Source organism: Lichenostomus cassidix, chromosome 4 (assembly GCF_008360975.1).
Source record: "Lichenostomus cassidix isolate B80296 chromosome 4, HeHo_3.0, whole genome shotgun sequence".
Taxonomy (NCBI): Eukaryota; Metazoa; Chordata; class Aves; order Passeriformes; family Meliphagidae; genus Lichenostomus; species Lichenostomus cassidix.
This window is the reverse complement of record NC_139484.1, coordinates 45,484,428-45,506,390: the sequence shown is the minus strand read 5'-3', so window position 1 is coordinate 45,506,390 and position 21,963 is coordinate 45,484,428. Positions and strand designations below refer to the sequence as shown.

At 37.1% G+C, this 21,963-nt stretch overlaps 2 protein-coding genes across 3 annotated transcripts in view; one reads left to right on the top strand and one right to left on the bottom strand.

The window, feature by feature from the left end:
• Positions 1-9,284, top strand: part of DCUN1D4 (defective in cullin neddylation 1 domain containing 4) — a 42,084-nt gene extending 32,800 nt beyond the window's left edge. For both annotated transcript variants that reach the window (XM_085058978.1, XM_085058977.1), the window contains 3 exons: positions 4,197-4,301; positions 4,752-4,854; positions 4,965-9,284. In XM_085058978.1, the coding sequence (XP_084915104.1) occupies positions 4,197-4,301; positions 4,752-4,854; positions 4,965-5,020 (264 nt within the window). In that variant the 3' untranslated portion in view covers positions 5,021-9,284. The remainder of the gene's footprint in view (positions 1-4,196; positions 4,302-4,751; positions 4,855-4,964) is intronic.
• A 2,326-nt stretch (positions 9,285-11,610) lies between these two features.
• Positions 11,611-21,733, bottom strand: LRRC66 (leucine rich repeat containing 66). The gene is made up of 4 exons (XM_085058976.1): positions 19,174-21,733; positions 16,660-16,829; positions 15,801-16,131; positions 11,611-14,384 (listed from the first exon to the last, which is right to left on the bottom strand). Exons 1-4 carry the CDS (start codon positions 19,667-19,669, stop codon positions 11,917-11,919), a joined length of 3,465 nt encoding a protein of 1,154 aa, XP_084915102.1. The 5' UTR covers positions 19,670-21,733; the 3' UTR covers positions 11,611-11,916.
• Between the last annotated feature and the right edge of the window lie 230 nt (positions 21,734-21,963).

The window sequence follows — 21,963 nt, the reverse complement described above, 5'->3', positions numbered from 1 at the left end:
GTAGTCTCTCTGCCTCAAACTATTTTATGACTTCAGGGAAATAATTTAGGCCCCATTCTGTTGTATATTGGAGCTGTACCACTGAGTTCCCCTTTATAATTACTGTGGTTTTTCTTACTCTGAATTTTGTAAGCACAAACATATTTAAAACACGAAGACACTTCACGCATTACAGTAGCTGGTAGAAATGGGTAACATGATAAAAGCTGGATATGATATAAATACTGATTCAGAAGATTGTTGGAATGGCTTTAATGATGTTTTCAGTATTTATTAAACAATATCCTGATACCTGTCTTCCTGTGATAAAACATGCTTTGATAAAATTTTACTTGTAATGGAAACCATAATATACATGAGACTATTCCTACTTGGAGGGAGTAATTAGAGAACTTTATTTTCTGAAATAACATTTTGAAATAGAATTTGGACATCCATTTTGCTGACATGATGGAATGTACAGAGGATTTAAGATAAAAAGGTAAAACTGAACCACAGATTTCAGTGCAAGAGAGTTAAAAATACTAACAAAAATTGCAGCAAAAAAAAGTAGCATGAGAAAAGGAGAAAAATAAGAAGAAATCGAACTGATAGTGGTTCTGATATAGTCTCTCATAAGCAACTCAGATTTTTGGTAATCTCTGCTTTCTCAGTGCTTTCTGCATCTCAGCATGCAGAGATTTATGGTAGTTCACTTGTAAACAAGGTAACTTGCAGCTGAATATAAAAAAATGCATGGGATTAGTTAGTATGACAGCAGAAAAAGACCTGTATCAACATCTTAATTCCTCCTTTCCTACATGAAGACTTACTCTGCCAGTTTTGCTTTATGTAAAATGCAAAGACATTGCCTAAGAAGTTCAAGATACTGATGAAATATTTGGAATAGAGAGCAAACCTGTGCTAGCTGATGGCCTTTCAAAAGCAAGTGCAGAAACTTAAAAGGTCGATAGTGTGTGGGGTTCCTTCCAAGAGGTACCAAACTGATGTGACAAGTGGTGGTCTTGAAAAAGAATTTAAACATTAAGATACAGGTGCTGTGACTTCATTTGTGACAGAAAAACCCTGCAGATTACAGAACTTCAGGTCAAAGGCATATAACCTGGGGAATTACCAAAACAATATTAGGCTAATACGATTATTAAACTTTTGATACTACAGACTTTGGGAAAGTCTGTAGGAGAATGGCATCCGTTCTCCAAAGGCAGATAAATCTGCCTCAAAAGACAGATATATTTATAAATGCCAGATTAATCTGGCTGTATTTTTCAGGATCATTGAAGTGATTGATAGAAAAAAAGCTGATGGTTTCAGATTCTGGAGATGGTGTAATTTCTGTCCTGAGGATAATTCTTTCAGGGAAGTGCTCCATGGCAAAAAACTTGTCTAAACTTCGGAAGTTTTTAGAGAAAATTTTTTGAAAGAGTCTGTTGATTTGGCGTTTAAAGTTAGTTTGTGAATAAAAATGTATCCTCAACGTTTTGTGTGGCATGCATGATTTAACTCAGCATAGATTTGAGGAAATAATTTAAAACACCATATGTTGATATTGAGCACAATACACTCCTCAGTCCATGTTTGCCCTTGTCATTGCCAACTTTGAGAGCATACAAATGTATGTATTACATGGCTTAAATAGATCTTTAATCTAAAATATTAGGGGGAAAAATCTCAGGAGAACTGTCTGTCATCAGTGCAAAACAAATACTCAGATTTAACAGAGTTAGTTAATCCTTCAGTTGTATCCAAGAAAGAGAATGTAAGTGTCTGGAATGTATGCTAAGAATGAATGGGAGCATCTGTCGTGGCAGATGTGCCATTAGGCAGTTGGAGGTGGGAAGAAAGGGCTTATCCGAACAATTTGTTCTCATCAGTAGTCAGAGACAGAGAATGTAGAAATGTAATAATAGTAGGCATGTAAAACCAGTGTGGCCAAAGTAAAGGCAATAGAGCCTGATTTCATTAATGCTTGAGTGTGTGGGAAGAATTCAGAGTATAAACAGTATGTAAAAGAAAATGTATTCTGACAGCAGTATGATTTGCTTAAAGGTATTTGTGACAGAAGTATAGATGGGCTTTGGAAAGAGAATTAGTTTTTAGAACTTCTTGATGTTGGAAATAAGTGAAGGATTTATGTCATACCAGTACAAATATGCCTTTGCAGGTTTCTTTTTCATTTTTATTACTAATTGAAAAGCTTTGTTCATCATGGAATTTACCTTTTTTCTCTAAATCCCTCTTGCATTTACTGCCCACAATACAAAACAGCTTCTTATGTTTTCAGAGTTGCTGGTCTCCCCACTTAACTCTGAAAACAAATCTGCATTAAATTCTGTCTACACAATTGTAGAATTGAGGAGTGTTTTGTATGAAATGAGCATAACCTTGTGGCTAAGGCATTCTAGTTGTTGGCTGAGAACTGGAATCTTACTCTGTCACATCCTTCCTATGTGATAGAATACAATTTAGTTATGATTTGAGCCTTTTTTTTTTTATAAATAAAGATAAGTATTCTGAAGTACATAGAACTTCATCTGTACAGGTGAGACGTAGAACTCAATTCACTTTGTTGCTAGCTGTCTTGCAGTGTTCTGTTAGACACTCCCTGTATCCAGAATATCCCCATATGGGATATGTCCTGTTGGAGAGCAAGCTGTCCATGGGTCAGCAGTACGCTCTTGTGGCCAAGGTCACTGGTATCCTGGGGTGCATCAGGAAGGGCATTGCCAGCAGGTTGCAGGAGGTGATCCTGCCCTTCTACTCAGCCCTGGTGAGGCACATCTAGAGTCCATCTGGACAACTGCAGTGTGTCCAGTTCTGGGCTCCTCAGTACAAGAGGGGCATGGAGCTTCTGGAGGAGGTCCAGTGGGAGGGCCATGAGGATGGTTAAAAGATAGGAGCTTACCAATGTCTATCAGTATCTTCAGGGAGGGTTTCAGAGAATGGAGCCAGGCTCTTCTCAGTGGTACCAAGCAATAGGACAAGAGGCAGTGGGCAGAAACTGATGTACAGGAAGTTCCACCTGAATATGAGGAAGAACTTCTTTACTGTGCAGGTGCCTGAGCACTGGAATAGATTGTTGTGGAATCTCCCTCTCCGGAGATATTCAAGAACCACTTGGATGCAATCCTATGCCATGTGCTCTAGGATGACCCTGCCTGAGTAGGGTGTTGGACCCAATGACGCACTGTGGTCCCTTCCCCTTACCCATTCCATGATCCTGTGATGCCCTGTATTTTCTTAATTTAGACTTTGCAGTCTGCAGTCATTAATATATACAGAGAACAAGGTCCATTAGCTAATATGGAAATTTATTTCTTGTGATTTCATTAACTTGTGCATTTGTAGCTCAGTGCCATAACCAAGGCATAAAAGTGTGGGTGTTTATAGCTCATCTCTCAGCAAAATTGGTTTAGTTTTGTAAGAGCAAATGTAGATGGATAAACTGCTTAACAAAATGGAATCATGCAAATACACGTTACTCTGAGATGTGCAGAAGTTAAGTTACTAAATAGATTAACTTTGCCACTGATTAACAGACCTGCTGGGTACAGATGCTACTGCTTTTACTTAGCAAAAACAAAAAAAATCAACCCTTAAACCTTAATATACTGCTGTTACATTGAACTAAAACTGGACAGTCCAGTGAGGAGTGTTGATGTGCTAGTGTATTAATGTTCTTTCTGCTCATTTGATAATTTAATCTGAATTTCATGTACTCAGAATAACAGAACAAAGATCCTCCATGGCTCACTCTTGCATAGTTAAGGAGCTGCCAGGTAGCACTGTCTGTCTATTGACAGTCCATGTAGCTGTAATGATATGGCAGGAAATGGGTACAGCACTGCTGTTCTAGGAGACATGTGGCTGTGCAGAGGATTACGTGCAAACATGGCTGTGGATCTGATGACCATTGCTTACTAGGGAGGGCTGAAGTCGCAAACGATCTTGTGCCTCATCTGCCTTAATGGTGATGGTTTTTGGGGAACATCTATAGAAAGCAACATCCCTGTATAAGAAGGCATTATGTATAGGGAAGGAAATTTTACTGTGAAGTTGTGTTTTATTAAAAAACACTGTTAGATACTGCTATATATTATTTATTTGTTAATTTATTTTGTGCATGGGTGAGCTGTGAGGGAAGTGAAAAATCCTGAAATTGTCCTCTTTCTTTCCTTTTTGACCTTTTCATGCAGGAAAAGGACCAGCGCAGCCTAGATATCAATACTGCCAAGTGTATGTTGGGCCTTCTTTTAGGAAAAGCATGGTCTCTTTTTCCAGTATTTCACCAGTTTCTAGAGGTATGGAATTGGAAACAGAACAACACGGGATTTTTTATCTGTTTTCTCTGCTACTTTTAACTAGAGGTAGAATGAACAGCTAAGAATGCTGTGTTCTGATTTAGGATATAGTAAACACCAAAGCAGCACATGAAACTGATTATCTTTCCTTTCTTCATTTTTCCCAAATTTCTATGCTATTAAGGTTTGTGTAATGCAGAACAAAGTATAGAATGTTATTTGCTATTGGACTTCATTTTATTGCTGTATGTTTGCCCTCTAAAAGATGTCTTAATCAGAAACATGATTCAATACTAGTTTGAATACTTGATAGTTTAATCCTTTTTAGTTTTAGATGGCATACAGATTAAAATAATAATGCATCACAAAGTTTAAATTTTCTGTAATAAAATCTGAGTTTGAAATAGCTGAAAATATGTTTTAGTAATTTCTGTTTCTTGCCTCAAGCAGCAATCAAAATACAAAGTTATCAATAAGGACCAATGGTGTAATGTTCTTGAATTCAGCAGAACAATTAACCTTGACCTCAGTAACTATGATGAAGATGGAGCCTGTAAGTACTACCATATGTTGAAGTTCTAAAATAATTTGTTTCTCTGAGCTTAATCATTCAGTGTCCTTTTACAAAATTTTGTAAAATACAGTTATTTGATCTCTCTACAGGGCCAGTGTTGTTGGATGAGTTTGTGGAATGGTATAAAGGAAAACAGATGACATAGGAGTTTAACTATGCACAGCCACTCAAGAGTCACTGTTACCACAGTTATGTCAACCATTAGCCATAAACTGCTATTTGTATCAAAGTGCATGCTGCTTTTCTTGCACTGCATCCCTTTGGCAGGGAACTTTTGATGTTTGCTATTTAACAAGCTAGCTGTGCTTGCTGTTTAGCATTGTTCTCTTTGAAGGCTGCTTTGCATTTTGTATTTACACTACAAATTGGTGAACTTGCCAGAGTCTTCACTGTGATTATGTGTATATTGCTGTCTAAATTTTGTATATGTGTATAAAAAAAAGGCTTCACCTAGGGATTATTTCTGCAGAAATGTATTGTAAAAATAATTTTGTGGCATATTTCTAATCATCACTTACATGTCTGTTGAAACTTCAGTTATTTTGTTTTTCTTTTGGTCTCAAATGTAGCATCTCAGACTTTCTGGACATAGTTATGTGAAGAACTGTTGTCACTTTCAGTGTTACTATTTGAGATGCCAATTTCTGAGAAGACATGCTGTGACTTCCTTCACCAGAATTTGCCAAACCTGACCTAATGCTTTATAGGAATGAAACATTTGTGTCTTAAAAACACATATATATAAATATAAATATTATAACACTGTAATAGTTGTACATGCCACAGATGACTTCCATTTGAAGAAAAAAGTACTGACTTTTTAATGTTAAAACTGCAGTAGTCATTACAGGTACAAATGAACAAATTAAAGTACCTTTTAAAAATGGGTTTTAGACTTTTGTAAATTGCCTTTGGCATACTCCTTTTATTTTTTTGTGTACTTTTATTTTTTGGTCTATGTTGTGATCTAGTGACCTGATGACATTGCAAGTCCTAGCTGAAATTAGTGGTCTGGGAAATGAAGTATGCTCACCCCTAGCACATACATAATAAAGATTTTGGGAATTTTTTTTTTTTTTTGTAACACAGTGTTTCCAAGGGCCTCCAGCTTTGTGTTTCTAACTGCTTAAAAAGATGATATTGGAAAAAAAATGATCTTGAATAGTCAAAACATTGCTTTTTATTTCCTGTTGGGGATTAAAGTTTCCTGGCAGAACGTCCATTGCAGGCAATGGGCATGTAAAACACCAGCATTAAATGACAGTACCTTTTAGTAGGGACAACTGCCTGTTTCACTCATTTCTTTATCTGTATAGGATGGTTCTAGTGATTATTTGGGGAAAAATGAGTGAATGTTTAAGTTCTGTAAGTGTGTCACGTTGTCTTTGCCTTACCCTTCTTTAGTAAGTAATGTTAGTGCTGATATCTATAAATAGGTCCTTGAAGTATCCGGTGCTATTAAACTTTGATCCCTAAGGATTTATTAAAATGTTATCCATTTGTGGAGCATTAAACAACAAAGGGCCAGTGGATGTTTTGGAACAATGAAGAACATTACTTTTCTGTAGAAATATTTTACAAGGTATTGGCAGTTTTGTTATTTCCCTAGAATGCAATCCAGGAGAAAAGGAGGAAAGCAGTTTCTGTTGAAAGTGAAATTTTAATCTGTGTTGAAGGTTCTGTCCTTGCCATCAAGTCAGGAACAACTGTCATTGACTTGATTCCTTTCAGGATTAAGGCTGGTTCAGCAAAAGCACATTAGTTTGCTGCCCTGGACCAGGAGGTTGTAATTGTGGTGCTACAGGTGGTTAGTTGTATTCAGATCTGTTTGTTGTTGTCATTGGTTTTTGTTTTTCAAGCTCAGCTGCCAAAGACAAAAATCGTTCGTGTCTTTTTGTGTATATCTGTATATACATAAATATACAATATATATGCATATACAAGCCCTAGAATTTCATGATGCTAAGAAGAAAATACTACCTTTCCCGTGAAATATCTACATTTGGATTTCCATGACAATAAATAGCAATTTTGAAAGTTAGTAGTAAAACATACACAGTCAATGCTTTCTTATGTACTAACACACATAACCTTAATTCCATGTTTGATGCCAGTTTGCACAAGAAATTAATTGAGTGGAGTGTGGTATTTAATGTTTACAATAAGCTTCTTAAGAAAACACTTGTTCTATTAAGACTTCTGATGTAAATGTGTATATTACAATAGTATTACTGTAATGAAATACCAGTGGAACTACTGGTTTAGTTCTTAAAAGAATGAACGGAGAAGCAATATAAGTTCAAACATTAGGCCAAATTGTGATTGCCAAGATTTTAAGTGAAATAAGGTGTAATCGTTCTCACAACATTAGGCTAGCTTTTGACTCTAGGAAACTGTTCATCACAAGTTGGTGTGAATCCTACAACAAACACAAGTTTGCATAAAAGGTTTTGTATGTCACAGATAACTGAGCTTCCAATAATGGAAGCAAGAGCCAAAGACACTTTTAATCTATTACTGTTACAGGTGTAGCTTTCATATAACAGGGTTGACAGAAATCTGTTCAGTTCAGCCAGGTACTGGCAGTTTTGCTGTTCATCAGAACACAAAATTTAATTAAAAGCAAAGAAAACAGGGGAAAAGAAACCTCAGAAAGTACTTGCACTGTGTAAGCAAACAAACTTGTTTTTTAATTTGGGTAAAAGTAATTGGGACTTATGGAAAGGAAGAATGTGTTTGAAAATGAATCAGGTGCTGCAGATTTTTTCTTCTATTTCAAACAGGATGAATCTGTAGCCGTCAGCAAGTTTATAAACATGCATCTTCATAAAGTAAACCACAGATTCAATTACAGCTAGTAGAGACAGATTTACTGACATTTATAGTGAACAAATGGACTAAAATGGACCTGTGTGGCTTGATGAATTTCCCTGTGCTATCCATCCTGGTTTTGCTATATATGCTGATAAGCAGAAAATCCTAACACTGCCTGCTCCTTTATATTGGAGAAATTTTTAATAGGTATGGAAACGCAACTCAGTTAAATCTTGTATTTAGTACAAGTGTGGCATTTGCTTTTTTATTATGCCATCAAATAGCTGATGTAGATTTTTTTTGATTGTGGGCTTTCTTCTCCACACCCCCCCCTTTTTTTTTGAAAATTAATGTACAGAATATTCTGATTTCTGGGACAAGACACTGAGAGATCATTCCTGAAAAAGTGCCATGGATCTTGTGCTAATCTTTCTGGTGTACTATTACTGAACTGTTAGCAGAAACTTGAGGATCAATGTACAGTTCATTTTTGGTATTTGGGAGATGTAAATTGGAAAGACAGTGAAAGGAAAGCAGTGTCCAGAGACTATAGCAGTTGACATTCTTTGATAAATGACAAACATTTGGAGCTCTTTGGACTCAACAATCATAAGGATCTTTTTCAACTTAAAGGATTCTTTCAACATTAGTAAAGAAAACATTGCATTAATTAAATTTCCTTCTAAAGCAAAGTGATACTAAGTATTTAAAATATGAATATAATTATGTATTACTGTTGTTTTTTCACTTTTTCTCTTTTCCAAGGAAAGCAAGCTGAAGAACATGGAATTTATTTAAATTATTTAGGTACTTGAGTTTTCAGTTAAAACCTCTTTAAGGTTGCCTTTAAACTACAATAAATACTTGGTTTATCTTTGTGTAGCCATTTCTAATATTGTAGAGGCTTCTCCCATTTTGCCACAAACAAATGTTTTATTTCATCACAAATATGCTCACACAATCAAAATTAGTTACAAAATTGTTGGTACTTGGTTAATGATCCCAAGTTACTATTTGGAAGGACAGGAAGTGGATGTCAGTGGTGTTAAGGTTGTCCCAGATTTCTGTTGACCCTTGGTCACAAGTCTAACAAATTGTTTGATACTCTCAGAATTCATATAGACAGCTTTAAAGGTTAGCTTGTGCCCTGGTTTTAATTATAGCTGCTAACATACCTCTTTCTAGGCCTTATATTTTGTCTTTTCATATTGTTGTAAAAGTGTACAGAATTCATCCACAAACTAAATAGTTTGTTTTCTGTAACTGAGACCAAAATTCAGCTGTTTTGTTTGCTTTTATTTTTCAAATCCTCGCCCACTCCCCCACTGTGTGTGTGTGCATGTGTAAGTGTGTCAAAATAGCACCTACTGACACTGCTGTTGCAGGAACAGCAGTTAACCTGTAACTGTGAAAGCTTTACGTTTTAGTTATTTGGATGTTAGATAAGTAAGGTGTGCTAAACTCCTGTGACTCACAATATGATGAAGATACTATTTTGCCACCTAACATGAGTTAATCCGGTTGATTTTTAGGTCTTTTCATGGTGTTGATGTAAAATGGCATCCCACAAATAAACAGTATTTGTGTTGGTTTCAGCAACTGACTTCAGATTTTTCTGTGATTCATACTTCAGAAATTCTCATATCTGAACATACATCAGCAGGCAGTCTTTATTAAGTATTAGCAGAGAATTTATGTGTAGGATCTTGTCATCCTTGTTTCTGATAGTAGGTCAAATCAGAATTTAAAACTGTTGGGAAAAGGTATGTGTTTCAAAAAGGTTGTTTCAGATGGAGTGTATGAGTGTAAACCAGTACTGAAACACAAAAGTTTTCAACAGTAAGTCAATTTGAGCAGAAATATCTCAAGAGAAAATTTTACGGAAATTTTATGATCATTATCCACTCATCTTGGTCCAGCCTTCTGACCCACGAGGTCCTCATAGAAAAGCTTTTGATGTATGGACTGGATGAGCAGATAGGTGGACTGAAGACTGAAAATTATAGGACCCAGAGAGTGGTAGTCTGCAGAGCAAAGTCTAGTTGGAGACCAATAACGTGCTGTACCACCAGGGTCAGAGCAGGGTCCAGTCCTGTCCAACAGCTTCATTACTGACCTGGATGATGGGGCAGAGTGTATCCTGAGCAAGGCTGCTGATGACACAGAGCTGGAAGTAAAGGGTGATAAGCCAGAGGATCATGCTGCCATCCAGAGGGACCTCTACATGCATGTGAAATGGGCTGATAAGTTCATGAGCTTCATCCAGGAGAAATGCAAAGTCCTGCAGCTGGGGAGGAACAACCCCTGCTCCAGTATACACTGAGGGCCACCCAGCTGGAAAGCAGCTTGGCAGAAAAGGCATTGGGAGTCCTGGTGGACACTGAGTGGGAGATGAGGCAGCAGTGAGTCCTTGCTGTGAAGAAGGCGAGTGGTATCATGGTCTGTTTCAGACAAAGTATTGCCAGCAGACTGAATGATGATTATTTCCTCCTACATAGCACTGGTGAGGCCACAGCCAAGTACTGTGTCCATTTCTGGGCTTCCCAGTACCAGACACACTGTGACATACTGGAGAGGGTCCAGTAAAGAGCCATGAAGATAATGAATGGATGGGAACTTCTCTCCTATGAGGAAAGGCTTACAGCTGTTTAGCCTAGAGAAAAAAAGGTGCAGTGGGAAATCTTACTAAAGTCTTTAAATATCTGAAGGGAGGTAATGAAGACAGACAGACTCTTCAGCCAGTGCCCAGTGACAGGACCAAAGGCAGTGGTCATAAACTGAAACATAGGAGGCTCCCTCTGCAAGTTCAAAACTCCTGTTTAGAATACCACTAGCCAAAAGACAGCAAATGTAAGGTAAAATTACCTCTGGATATAGCCCAAGGCCCTTTCCAACAGACTTAGTACCACTGATGCAGTCTTTGGAGGGAAGTGTCATCATGAAGGGGATCAGACCCAGTTCAGGGAAAATACAGGAAGCTGGCTACAGCTCCGGGGAAGCTTTGATGAAGACACAATTAGCTCCTTAAGACTCCAGACAGAAGGAACACATTTCAATTCCATCCCATGAGGAGCAAGTCCAATGGCACGCTTACATCACTGAAACTACCTTTAAAGAAAAAACTGAGAACAAAGAGCCACTGCCAGCTTTCAGTGAAGCTCTTTATCTACACAAGTTCTTTACGGCCAAAAATCTTTTAAAATGTAATGCCTGAAAAGAGCACTTGCTCTTTTGGGTATCTGTGGGCCTTCAAATGCTGTTGACACCTCTCCAAGGCCTGTCACTTTTTGGCTGTAGCAGATGCTAACGTGTTAAGCGATCTTAACTATACAAGCAAGGCAATCTTGTGAATCATGGGGAAAAAAAACTATTTGAGCTCTATTGATGTCTCATACACTGAATGTTCTGCCATTTGCTTGTGCAATAGTCCAATAGGATTTCAGAACATGTACTGGAAATTTATTATTTTGTTGTTTTTTCTGACCATGAGAATGCTGTAGTGGTGATGCAACAAATCCGTTTTGAGCTGCTCTTGATTTTCCCCTCTTAAGTAAAATTCTGAATAGTAAAATTCCTGTATGCTGGGTATAGGATCCTTTGTCTTTTTTAAAATTACCCTGCCCATGTCATCACATCTGCAAACTACAGGTGATGTCCCATCACAGCTACATTTCTGTAACTGATGTTTCTGCAAGAATTGAATTCTATTCTGTTTCTTTGAGGAAGCTGCTCTTTTCTCTGTCTCTCTAGCCAAGTTAAAAAGTAGTTTTTTAAATGTAATTGAATACTGCTTGGACTTTATCTTTGCAAAACTGTGGGAATTCAGAGACAATCTACAAATCTGACTCAAAAAGCAGAAGACATATACTATTTCACTATATAGGGTGAATCCCACAAGAAAATGCAATAATAGTAATAATGTAAATTTCAGCGTTGCATTTATTTTAGACAGAGACACAAACCGGTGCATATCTGAAGCAAATTCCAAGGGAAATTATATATTAGTATCAACTATCAACTACTACAGTGTCAACAATGAGGAAGTAAATATAAATTATAACTCAGCAAAAGCTTTATTAATACTCTGGAGTACCGTTTTATAAAGTCTCTTAGTTTTTTTGCAACTACCCTTCTAAACAAAAGTAATTTCCCTTTGAAACAAGATCATTTTTGCACCTGCTGTAATAACATAAACACTGTGAGAGCTTAGTATTACAGTTTTGTGTTTTAACTATTGAAGTTTGTTCTCCTGCTTTGCAAAATATTAGTAAATCCATCAAATGCTCTTTTCTTCTTAACAAAAAACTGGTCCTGTCCTAAATTTGTCTGACTTTTTTGACTGAGATTTTCACTGGAATTTTGTAGGTGTTCTACAGCTGTTGTAGAGTGGTTCTCCAGTTCTGTCAAAGTAGTGTGATCATCTGTCTTGCTGGAATCAGTGCTTTCAGAGATTGTATTTCCTGTAGGCTTCTGTGGGAAGGAACATGAACTGTATTGTGTGCTTTCATTGAAGAAACTTTGTGGGAGTGAGAAGGAATATTCATCCTCATCACTCTGATCCAGTTGGAAGTGATCAGCTGTTGTGAAGTCTGACTGTGTTTTCCCAGAACTATGAAGAGGCAGCAGATCTGCTGTAAGGTTACAAGACTGTGTTTCTTCAGGCAGACTGCAATTGCTGGTATCCTGTAATTCTGTGTTTCCATCAGAGTTTTTCTCATCAGAACCTCCTTGCATTTTTTCTGCACAAGCCTGCTTCCCCTGTGGTAGCAAGTCATCTTGCTGTGTAATAAACATGAAATGTTTTTCAGCAGTGTGTTCAGGCAGCAAATGAAGAGATAATTCTTTGCTGGAATGCAGCAGTGATGTTTTTTTCACAACTTCATTCAAACCAGGATCAATGGGAGCAAAAATAAAGCCACTGTCCTCAGATGTACTCGTGTTTCTTCTTAACGTAATGTCTGCTTCACCATGGTTATTCTCAGGGTTGTTCCTGGCTATGTGCTCATCTGTTCTTCCCTCTGGTGTATTTTCTTTTTGTTCAGTGTGACTGAAACTTATGGGATGCTGTGCATCACTGGGAAGCAGAGAAAACTGCAGTTCAGCCTCTTCACAAATATCCTCTGTGTCATATGTGGGAGAATGTTTTAACTTAAGTACCGTGTTACCCAAATCTGTACTTTCACCATGGAGAGAATCAGAAATAGAGTTTTGTACTGTTGACTCTGCATTAGTAAAATAATCAAATGTATCTGGAACTTCTTGGCTTGAAGAACTAACTGTATCTGGATCTGATGTGTTTACGTGGCCACTACATTTATCCGTGTAAGGGGATGCTGTTTCATGCATGGTGGTACCTGATCCATAATTAATAGTGGTTTCAAAATAGGCACCGTTCTCATCTACATTTTTCCAAATCTGCTCAAGTTCAGCAGTCATGTTTGGAGACTCAGGCAGTGTTGAGAGCTTCTCAGTACCACTGTTTGTATTAGCTTCCTCTAGCGATGACTGACAGACGGGCAGGTTGTCACTAACATCAGGTTCTTCCAGTTCAAAGTCTGCTAAAGAACTACAGTCACTCATTGTGAATGGAGTCCCTTCAGCTGAAGAACTGTCACCAAATATATCAGCTGTAGCATCTTTTTCAGCGGAATGTGTCCTTTTACAGTAATGCTCTGTAAGGGGAGAATTTTTTATTGTTTCATAGATGCTTAAATTCTCAATATTTGCAGCTCTTCTAGAGCTACTGGGTGAAATAAAATCTCCAACACCATGAGATATATTCTTGTTGCTGTTTAGACCAAGTTGTTCTTCACAGCTCTGCCTTCCCTGCATAAATTTTGTCGTATGCCTGGGTTCCTTATGTGAAACAATACCTTTTCTTTCTGGAGAATCTGGTCTAGCCTTTGTGATCTCAGACTGCAGCAGACCAGAGTTGTGGCTTACTTTGCTGTTTGGTGTTACTTCACTGCTCTTCTGGTGATGGACGAAAAATAGTCCATGATCATAAACATTTACACTTTCTTTATTGTCAGTACTAGTTTGGACTTTTGAAGACACTGGTGTTTTCTTCGTGTTGGTCTCAGTATTGCTTTGTTTCTGGTACTCTGCTTTGGGATTTGGTGGATGTACACCTCTACCAGTGACATTTTCATACAAGGTTGACGTTTCTGTAGGAAAAATGTGTGTGTTTCTTGAGGAATTATTATCACAAAATAACATATTACTCTGCGTATTTGTTGGCTTGCTTGCAGAAGACTCTCTGCTCAAAGTTTCATCTGAAAAAGCTCGATTAGAATATGTATGTTCTGAACCTGAAGTTTTATTCCTGCACATGAATCTCCACAGGCTCACAAGGTAGGGTCTAGTGAAAGCACCCAGACAAAAAGCACAAATAAATGTAATGAGCACAGAGAGGGAGACAGCCAGTGCAAAGTTTGGCTCTGTTTCTTTCTCTCTAAAACCAGTGTTAATGTCCCGGGCTCTTCTAACCAAAAATGCTGAAACTCTTTCTTTCACCTGTATATTGTAAATGAGATATTTCTCTTTTGTTGTTTTAAAAAGACACAAATACAGTCCTTCCACAGTTTTCTCAGCATTGTATATCACTAAATTATTCATTTTATCCAGTCTCATATGAGGAACACTGTGATTTTTTGAAATTCTACCTTTAGGTGTCCACCAAGAGACTCCATTACCTGAAATGAAAGAAAATACAAACTCAGTCTTTGTTAAAAGCGTAGTATACTTGGTTTGCAGGTCCAGTTATGTCTCTAAGAACATACTCTGGACTATCATTGATAATTTCAACAGTTCATTATTAATCTCATTTTTTTTTTATCTATCCCAAGTCATTGTACATGGTATGCAATCTGTAAAACCATATTACACATCCTTCCCTAGCCCTCTTCTCCCTCCATTTAAAGATGGTACATATGGGATCTTAATAGCAGACATTACAAGAAAAATTGTAATGAGAGGGAGGTCACTGACATCATCTAAGCATGTTCAGGGTTGTACTAGAAACACCTGCTGGTCCTCCTTACAGAAGAGACGTATCTGTAGCCAGCTGCTCTCCAGCCTGGCCATGGTCACTGTGTGCAGCTGTGGCATAAAACATCACCTCTTAACTGTCAGTGTTTCAACCACGGTGATTTTCCTGTAGTTACTGATCTGACTGCAGCAAAAAGGTCTGTAAATCAAGCCTGTTTGTACTGATTGAGCAATTATTCTAAACTTGAGCTAGTGTGGGCCATGGCTGGTTGTTGACTTTTAGCAGTTTGTTTCAAACTTCATCATATTTTCAGCTTTGTCTTTGGATCAGGTTTAGTTCCCAGCTGAGTTTTGGTGCAATCCACTATGTTGATTTTAATCCAGGTTTCTGTGACTTTTCTTGTAAATAGACAAAGCAAGTGGCATTTTCTGATAGCCCCTGCATATTTTCATTTGGGGATGAAATATTCTTAGCGGAAAGCACTACCATGTCCAAGTGCTATTAGTCCATTAGAGTTACACCATTTTGCCTTATGGCACATGACAAATAACACCTTCTGCTCTAAGTTTGGTCATGGTTTTCCATCTGCATTGTAAGTCTTGGCTCTGTAGGTGTTGTTGCTTATACTTTCAGTGTTCTCTGTTAATTGTAAAAGTGTGTGCTATAGTAGCTGTACCTTTTCAGAACAAATAGAAATCTTTTCCCCTGCAAATAAACCTTAATTTCATTTTGCTTTAACTGAATACTGAAAACTATTGTATCTTTCTCTATTTTGTCCATGCCCCAGAAGTGCCAACTGCCACTATTTGGTCCTTTGTTTTAGTCCAAAATGAACCGATACATTTGCAATGCATTACTTACTGAAAATTTTTTGTGTATAATATGGCATAGATTATTCATTTAAAGCAAGGAGAAGATGAAGACTTCTTTGAGAAACGTAACTTTCAAATATTCTAAGTAGAATAATACTTTCTAATGAAGTATTTTTATGCATTAAATTGTTACTCAGTTATTTTTAAACAGTGTCTTTAGAAATCCACTTTTAAAATCAAATTTATCTGATCATTCTGCATTCATTTGGATTTTAGCAGCATTTGGATTGAGTGCCTCATGTACATACCCCTTTTATTGTCCAAGTTACAGGTCAGCACTGATGTGTTCCCTGTTGGGACTGTAGCCCTTTTGAGCAAAACACTGTCCCTGCAGTTAAAATGGAAACTTGAAAGATACAGCAGAGGTTTCTGGGAGTTGTTGGCAGACTTATTGTATGAAAGGCTCCATTTTTTATCCATGGAGTCAAAAAGAAAATGGAATAAATGTTTAAAAGCCTTTAGTCTGCAGTTAAATATCCAGGCATTCTTTGACAAATACACTTCAAGTTGAAAAAAGTTCAAACTGAATAATATCTGTGGCAGAGGGATTGTCAGAGCATTTTCACGGAGATCCACGACCTATTTGGAAATAATTCAGAATTAATTTGATAAGGCTTACAATGGAATCCTTATTGCAACATCTTAAAATAGTGTTTTATTATACAAGCACTTCTGTAGTTATGTGAACAATTAATCTGTTTAGGATTTCAATAATGTTCTAAGCTTTTTAATGTACATGAAAAGTTTAAATTGTGCTATGTTTAGAATTCTCCCTTTGTAGACTTATCTCTGTGAACAGGGAGCTGCAGGGCTCTTGCCATGGAAGGGATGGGGCTAGAAAGGGATAAGTGTGTATTTAAGGCAGTTATGGATTGGTTTGTGGCATAGAGAAATTGTGAATTTATGGTTATATCTTGTACATTTCAGCGTGCATGTTTTCCTACATATAAAAAGCAATTATATTATTTTCACCATTTGCTCTAGTTTTTATAGTCGTACCCTAATATTATAATCAGAGCAATATAATCATGCTGAATAATTGGTAATTAATATCTTTAATTTTGATTAACATAAAATATTGAAACTGTTTTAATATTGCTTTACAACCTGTAATTTGTTGAGATCTCTGAAAGCATCTGGATGAATTTTAGTTATCTTGTTGTTTCGCAGGTCAATGTCCTTCAGCTGTGAACAGTTTTGAAAATCCTTTGGGTCAATCTGTTGTATAGCATTGGATGACATATGGACAGTTTGTAAAGACTGCAGGAGGCCTAGTCCTAGGAAGAAAAAAACTATTTTCATATTCTTGTTTTCCCAGTTGTATCAGGTGTCTTTATAAAATTCTTTGCAACAAAATTCCTTCTATTCCCTTTTTTGCAATGAGTGGCTGCAGCCTTTATTATGTTATTATATAAAGTTATTATGCCTTTCCTGGTCAGAGGTTGTTCCATTATAAAAGTTGCATAGCATCCACAACTGGCCCATTAAAACAGTCATGGTCAATGAATGTCTTAAAAATTGACACTTTCATAAAAGCACTAACATTTCTTTGTGCTGTCAAAATTATTCTGACTGTGACCTCTGTACTTTGAGCAAGCTTCTCTGGAGAACTGGAGGTAGGAAAAAGAGTATGGAAAGGGTAGAATAAATTGAGTTTACAAAATTCAAATACTTTAAGTGAAAGATGGAGATGCAAAAGGTGATATAGTATCTCCTATCTTCTGCCATGCAGTTTCATGGGTGTTTTTCATATGGGGAATTAATTTGAACTGTATTCATAGAATGTGAAACTGAATGAAAACAAAAACGTGTTGTTGCTTATGCCTGTCTGCCTGTAAATTCTGAAGCATGACAGTGTATTCTTCAGTGTATCCTAGTTACAATAAGATCCACCTTGCATAAGGAACAGTTTGGTTGCTGGAGACATCTCATTTTTCTGAGGTGCTGTGTAGGCAGCCCCTGAAGCTCCAGCATGCAAGTTCCAGTGGGAAGGTAGGCACTTGAACACTCAGCATCCCCACTGATGTTGAGTGCTCAACAGCACAATGTCACTCTAAAGTGATTTTTGATCATACAGCATTGCTGAGAAACTATTAGTTCTTAAAAATTTTGCCCTTGGTGTCACCTTGTTTACCAGAAACCTCTTTTCTCAGCTAGCAGTTCTGTTTGCTGAGTAATTGATCTTTGGGTTTATTGTGAAAAGCAGAGGAAATGATTCATTCCTGCTGTAAAACTAGAGGTAGGTGATAGGAAAGGCATTCAGAAGTTCTGGCAGTTCATAAATTCATCAGTGCACCTGCCTGAGGAATTGTACTATGGATACTTCCCCAAATCTAAGCTTGTGCCAAAAATACACACTGTCGATGGCAGCAGTGGGCAGCAGCCTGACTCTTTGGGGGGTAGCTGGAAGAAGAGTTTCTCTGTGGGAAACCCCTGCTTTAGAACTACTGTTTGTGTTTTCTTACCAGAGCTTAAACCCCAGAATTTTAGTGAAGTATTTTGGACATGTTGAATAAGGTTCTGAATATGTATTTAAATGAATATAGGATTTACGTATAACTTGAAATATGGTAGTCCTGTGCACAGCAATTTGAACATCTAAAAATTGAGTCTCTTACAGAAGAGGATTGATCTGTCTGACCCTCTGAGGCATCCTATAATGGGTAGTCATATTTATCTATCAAAACAAATTAAATCTTCATTGATGTATTTTACAATGGAAGCTTTTCTATACTGTCTATACAGATACCTTACAGACACTACAAAATCATTTTGGGAAATGGGTTTTCCTGCATGCTAGAGAATTTTTTAATACCATGAAATGAGGAAATAGAATTTTCACAACCCTTTGTAGAGGCAAATAGATTATCTTTGTCTGACTTTGTCCTCCCATATTTTCAGACTGATTAATCTGATGATGTTATCAGAGATCAATAAATTCAACATACTGTATAGGATAGGGTTGCTCATCCGGCAGTTTCTGCTTCATTTAAACAGTTTTGCCACTGTGAATTATCCCTGAATAAAGGCTAAGGTGCCCAGCATAGTTGAGTGACCAGCAAAACCTTTCTCAAAGTCTCTTGAAAGAATACAGCCCTCCCCTGTTACACTAAGGTGTCGCTGTGGTTGACTATTAAATGGCACTGAGAATTGTTTGGACTGAACAAAATATATTTTCCTGTCTTTGTGAAATACTGAAATTGCAGCAAGTTTTATTTAAGAATTGACTTTCTTCTGAGAAGTAGTATAAAATTCATGATGTGTAATTTTCTTGACCTTAAGGTTCACGACTGGGATACGGAAGCTGGTGTTTTTCCAAAGATGCATCCTTCCCCTTTCTATACAGCAAGCAAAAATACTGCTTGGGCTCTTAGAGGATAAATTTGGTTCTATTTGACTAAGGCAGTACAGTTGCTAAGACTGTATAAAAAAACCCCCTAACAACGTAAACTGAAACAACCAATTTACTTCCGCCTCTGTATTTGCAGGTGGAACTTTCCCTCACCTTAAGTGTAATAAAATGAGAAAATCACATTCTGGATTCAGTAAGATGTATGAATTATATCCAAAACCAACTTACCCCTTGGGAGTCAAGTCCTTAAAGATTTTTTAAATGCTTACCTCTTGGAACTGTATTAAGATTATTTCTTTGAATTGACAATATTTTCAAAGCAGGCAGGAGACGATCAACAGTTCTGTACTTTTTAGACCCATGTGCAGGTGTAGGAATGTCCAGTGTGAGGGTGTGGATGGCATTACCATTGAGGTTTAGAGTTTCTAAAACGGGTAAATTTGTACAAGAAGTTAAGGTGAGTTCAGAAATCAGGTTGTTACTGAGGTTCAGGTGTTTCATCATCCAATTTTCATTTCCTCCATCAGAGCACAGAAAAGTTTTAATATTATTGTAACTAAAATCAGCTGTTACTGCAATTTGTGATATATCTTCTGGAATAGTAGATATTCTGGTAAAAGAGCAATTCAGTACGATCTGCCCATCCCACTGGCACTCCGAATGGTGATGTGTAGCAGGAAGAATCTGCTGTGACTTGGTTCCCACTGATCCAGGAAGATTAAAGTAAAGGACCACAGCTATGACGTGCAAGTGAAGGTTATCCATAGTATCTATGTGTAAAATGTAGAATTATGGTTAAGTTCAGCACAACAAGAATTAAACAGAAAGTGAAAATAGTTTAACATTAAAAAAAAAACACCACCAAATAACCATGGCATTACCAACATTCTGCCTTAGACATTCAATTTTGAAGTCTTACTTATTTTTCAAAAAGAACATTCATAAACTGGTAACCTCCCCCCTCCCTCCATCTATCCCAAAAAACAATTAGAACCTTTTTTTTGTTTTCCAGCCCCTTAGTCGAGAACCACAACTTCTTGGGAGCTTGAGATCTAACACCGGTGGAGACTTTTGAACTCTGCTTCAGGTACTGCACACAATTACACTGAGCAAAGTCCACCACATACAATCCATGACAAACAGGTGTGGAACAATTCTCATACTTGGAGTTAATAAAATACCAGTTTCCCTATCAATAACACAACAATGTATTTTTAATGAAAAACAATATTCTTACAAATAACACTTCTGAACTGCTGCTGCATCTTAGAATTTATTGTTTCATTTCAACACAAACATTTGAAATTCCATTGTCTTTCACCCATTGGAAGAACCAACACAGCTGGTGAGAACTCTTCACATGCAAGTTGTTTCAGTGTACCTAGTATGGTATTTTACAAAGGCATGTAAAATGTACTTTGTACACATAGAATCTTAAGTGCATCTGTGGGACTGAAATAAACAGTGTTCCACTCAATGTTTTAAATACATATAGGAAAATGTACCTTAGGCAGAATATAAACAAGTAGTAAATGCTCAACAGAAGGCAAGTGTGGTGCCAACATTTCTCAAACCGTGTAATATAAATATAAAATATATAAACAATATATAGTGGCTAGCAAATCTGATAATTTATTTCATTTGGTATTTTTTATGACTGGTTTTGCTACATTTTGACAAAAAAATCCACACTCCAAAAACAATAATGCAGATCATGATTTAAGAGTACCTTTGTGACAAATCTTTCAGCTGTACATTGAACACAGTATTTCAAAAAGAACTCTTGATAATTGCAAGAATCCAATACTAGCATATAGGCATGTCAGTATTAATCAGAGAAGAGCTTTAGTATGTGTGTAACCTACTTGACAAATGCAGTACCTATAATTTTCAAGATGTATTTTAGCTTTGAGGATACTGCTCTTCATATTTTTAATGTGTGTGCATTTGTATACATAAAGTGACAAACTTCAATTAGCATGAGAGTGAAAATTCTAAACTGTTAGTTATTTCCTCCTCTTAACTGTAACAGATACTAACTGAGGTGTGGCTTAGCAGCAAAGATGGGTGTGTTTTCAGCAAAATGTGTGTTAAAAGAGTTTAGTAACTGTTACTATGAAGTTCACGAGGGCAGTATGCAAAATGTTAGTACCTCCCCATAAACTTTAATGTGAGAACTCAATGTTTTTTGGTACATTATATTCTGCTTATTCTGATATTGTCAGAACAGCTCCACTGCTCTCCAGCCCCAAAACCCCAGCAACTACTGAGTACCAAAATCTGGCCTTACCTTTGAGCAGTGAGGGAAATATGACTCCTCTGACCTCCCCTGTGTGCTGTAATGCCTGACTTATGAATACCCTGCAGAAATCACTTCCACCCATACGCATTCTGCATGAGGGCTTATTGCCATCCACAAATTGGGACCTTAGATGTGAATTTGTTACAGCAGGAGCTGATTTGTATTTTATGGAATCCTATCTACTTTGAGAGCTGTAAAACAAAGGTAGATAGTTTATCTTCCTGTAACAAATGACCAATTCTAAAGTTAATGTGTAAAATTTGCACAACTTTTAGGAAAAGAAATGTGTGCTTATCAAAAAACTTGTCAAAAAGCTGTTGCAAAGTCACTTCGAGGTCTCCAACATTAAGGTTACTTGATGCTACTGCAAAACAAAGCTATTTGAAACTGAAGAAATACATGGGGTGGCAAAAGGAGGAAACTTATAAATAGCTGGTCTTTTAGCACAACACACCTCTCTGCTGCAAAAGCAGTTGCAAGGCTGTAATAGACCCCAGTTCACCACAGTTTCACTGTTAACAAATTCTGATACATTTATGGGGAAAGAGAGATGTGGACTTGGACACTATTCACATTAGAGCACCCAGAAAAACACTATTTTTGGGTAGTGAGCAAGTTATAAGTACATCTTTAAAGATGCACTTCTAATATAAACACATTTTGTAAGTACTTCACATAAATTAGGCAACTACAGAATGTGTTAACTGCACACATAGAATGGAAGCTCAAGCAACACTTCAATAACCGCAACACTACT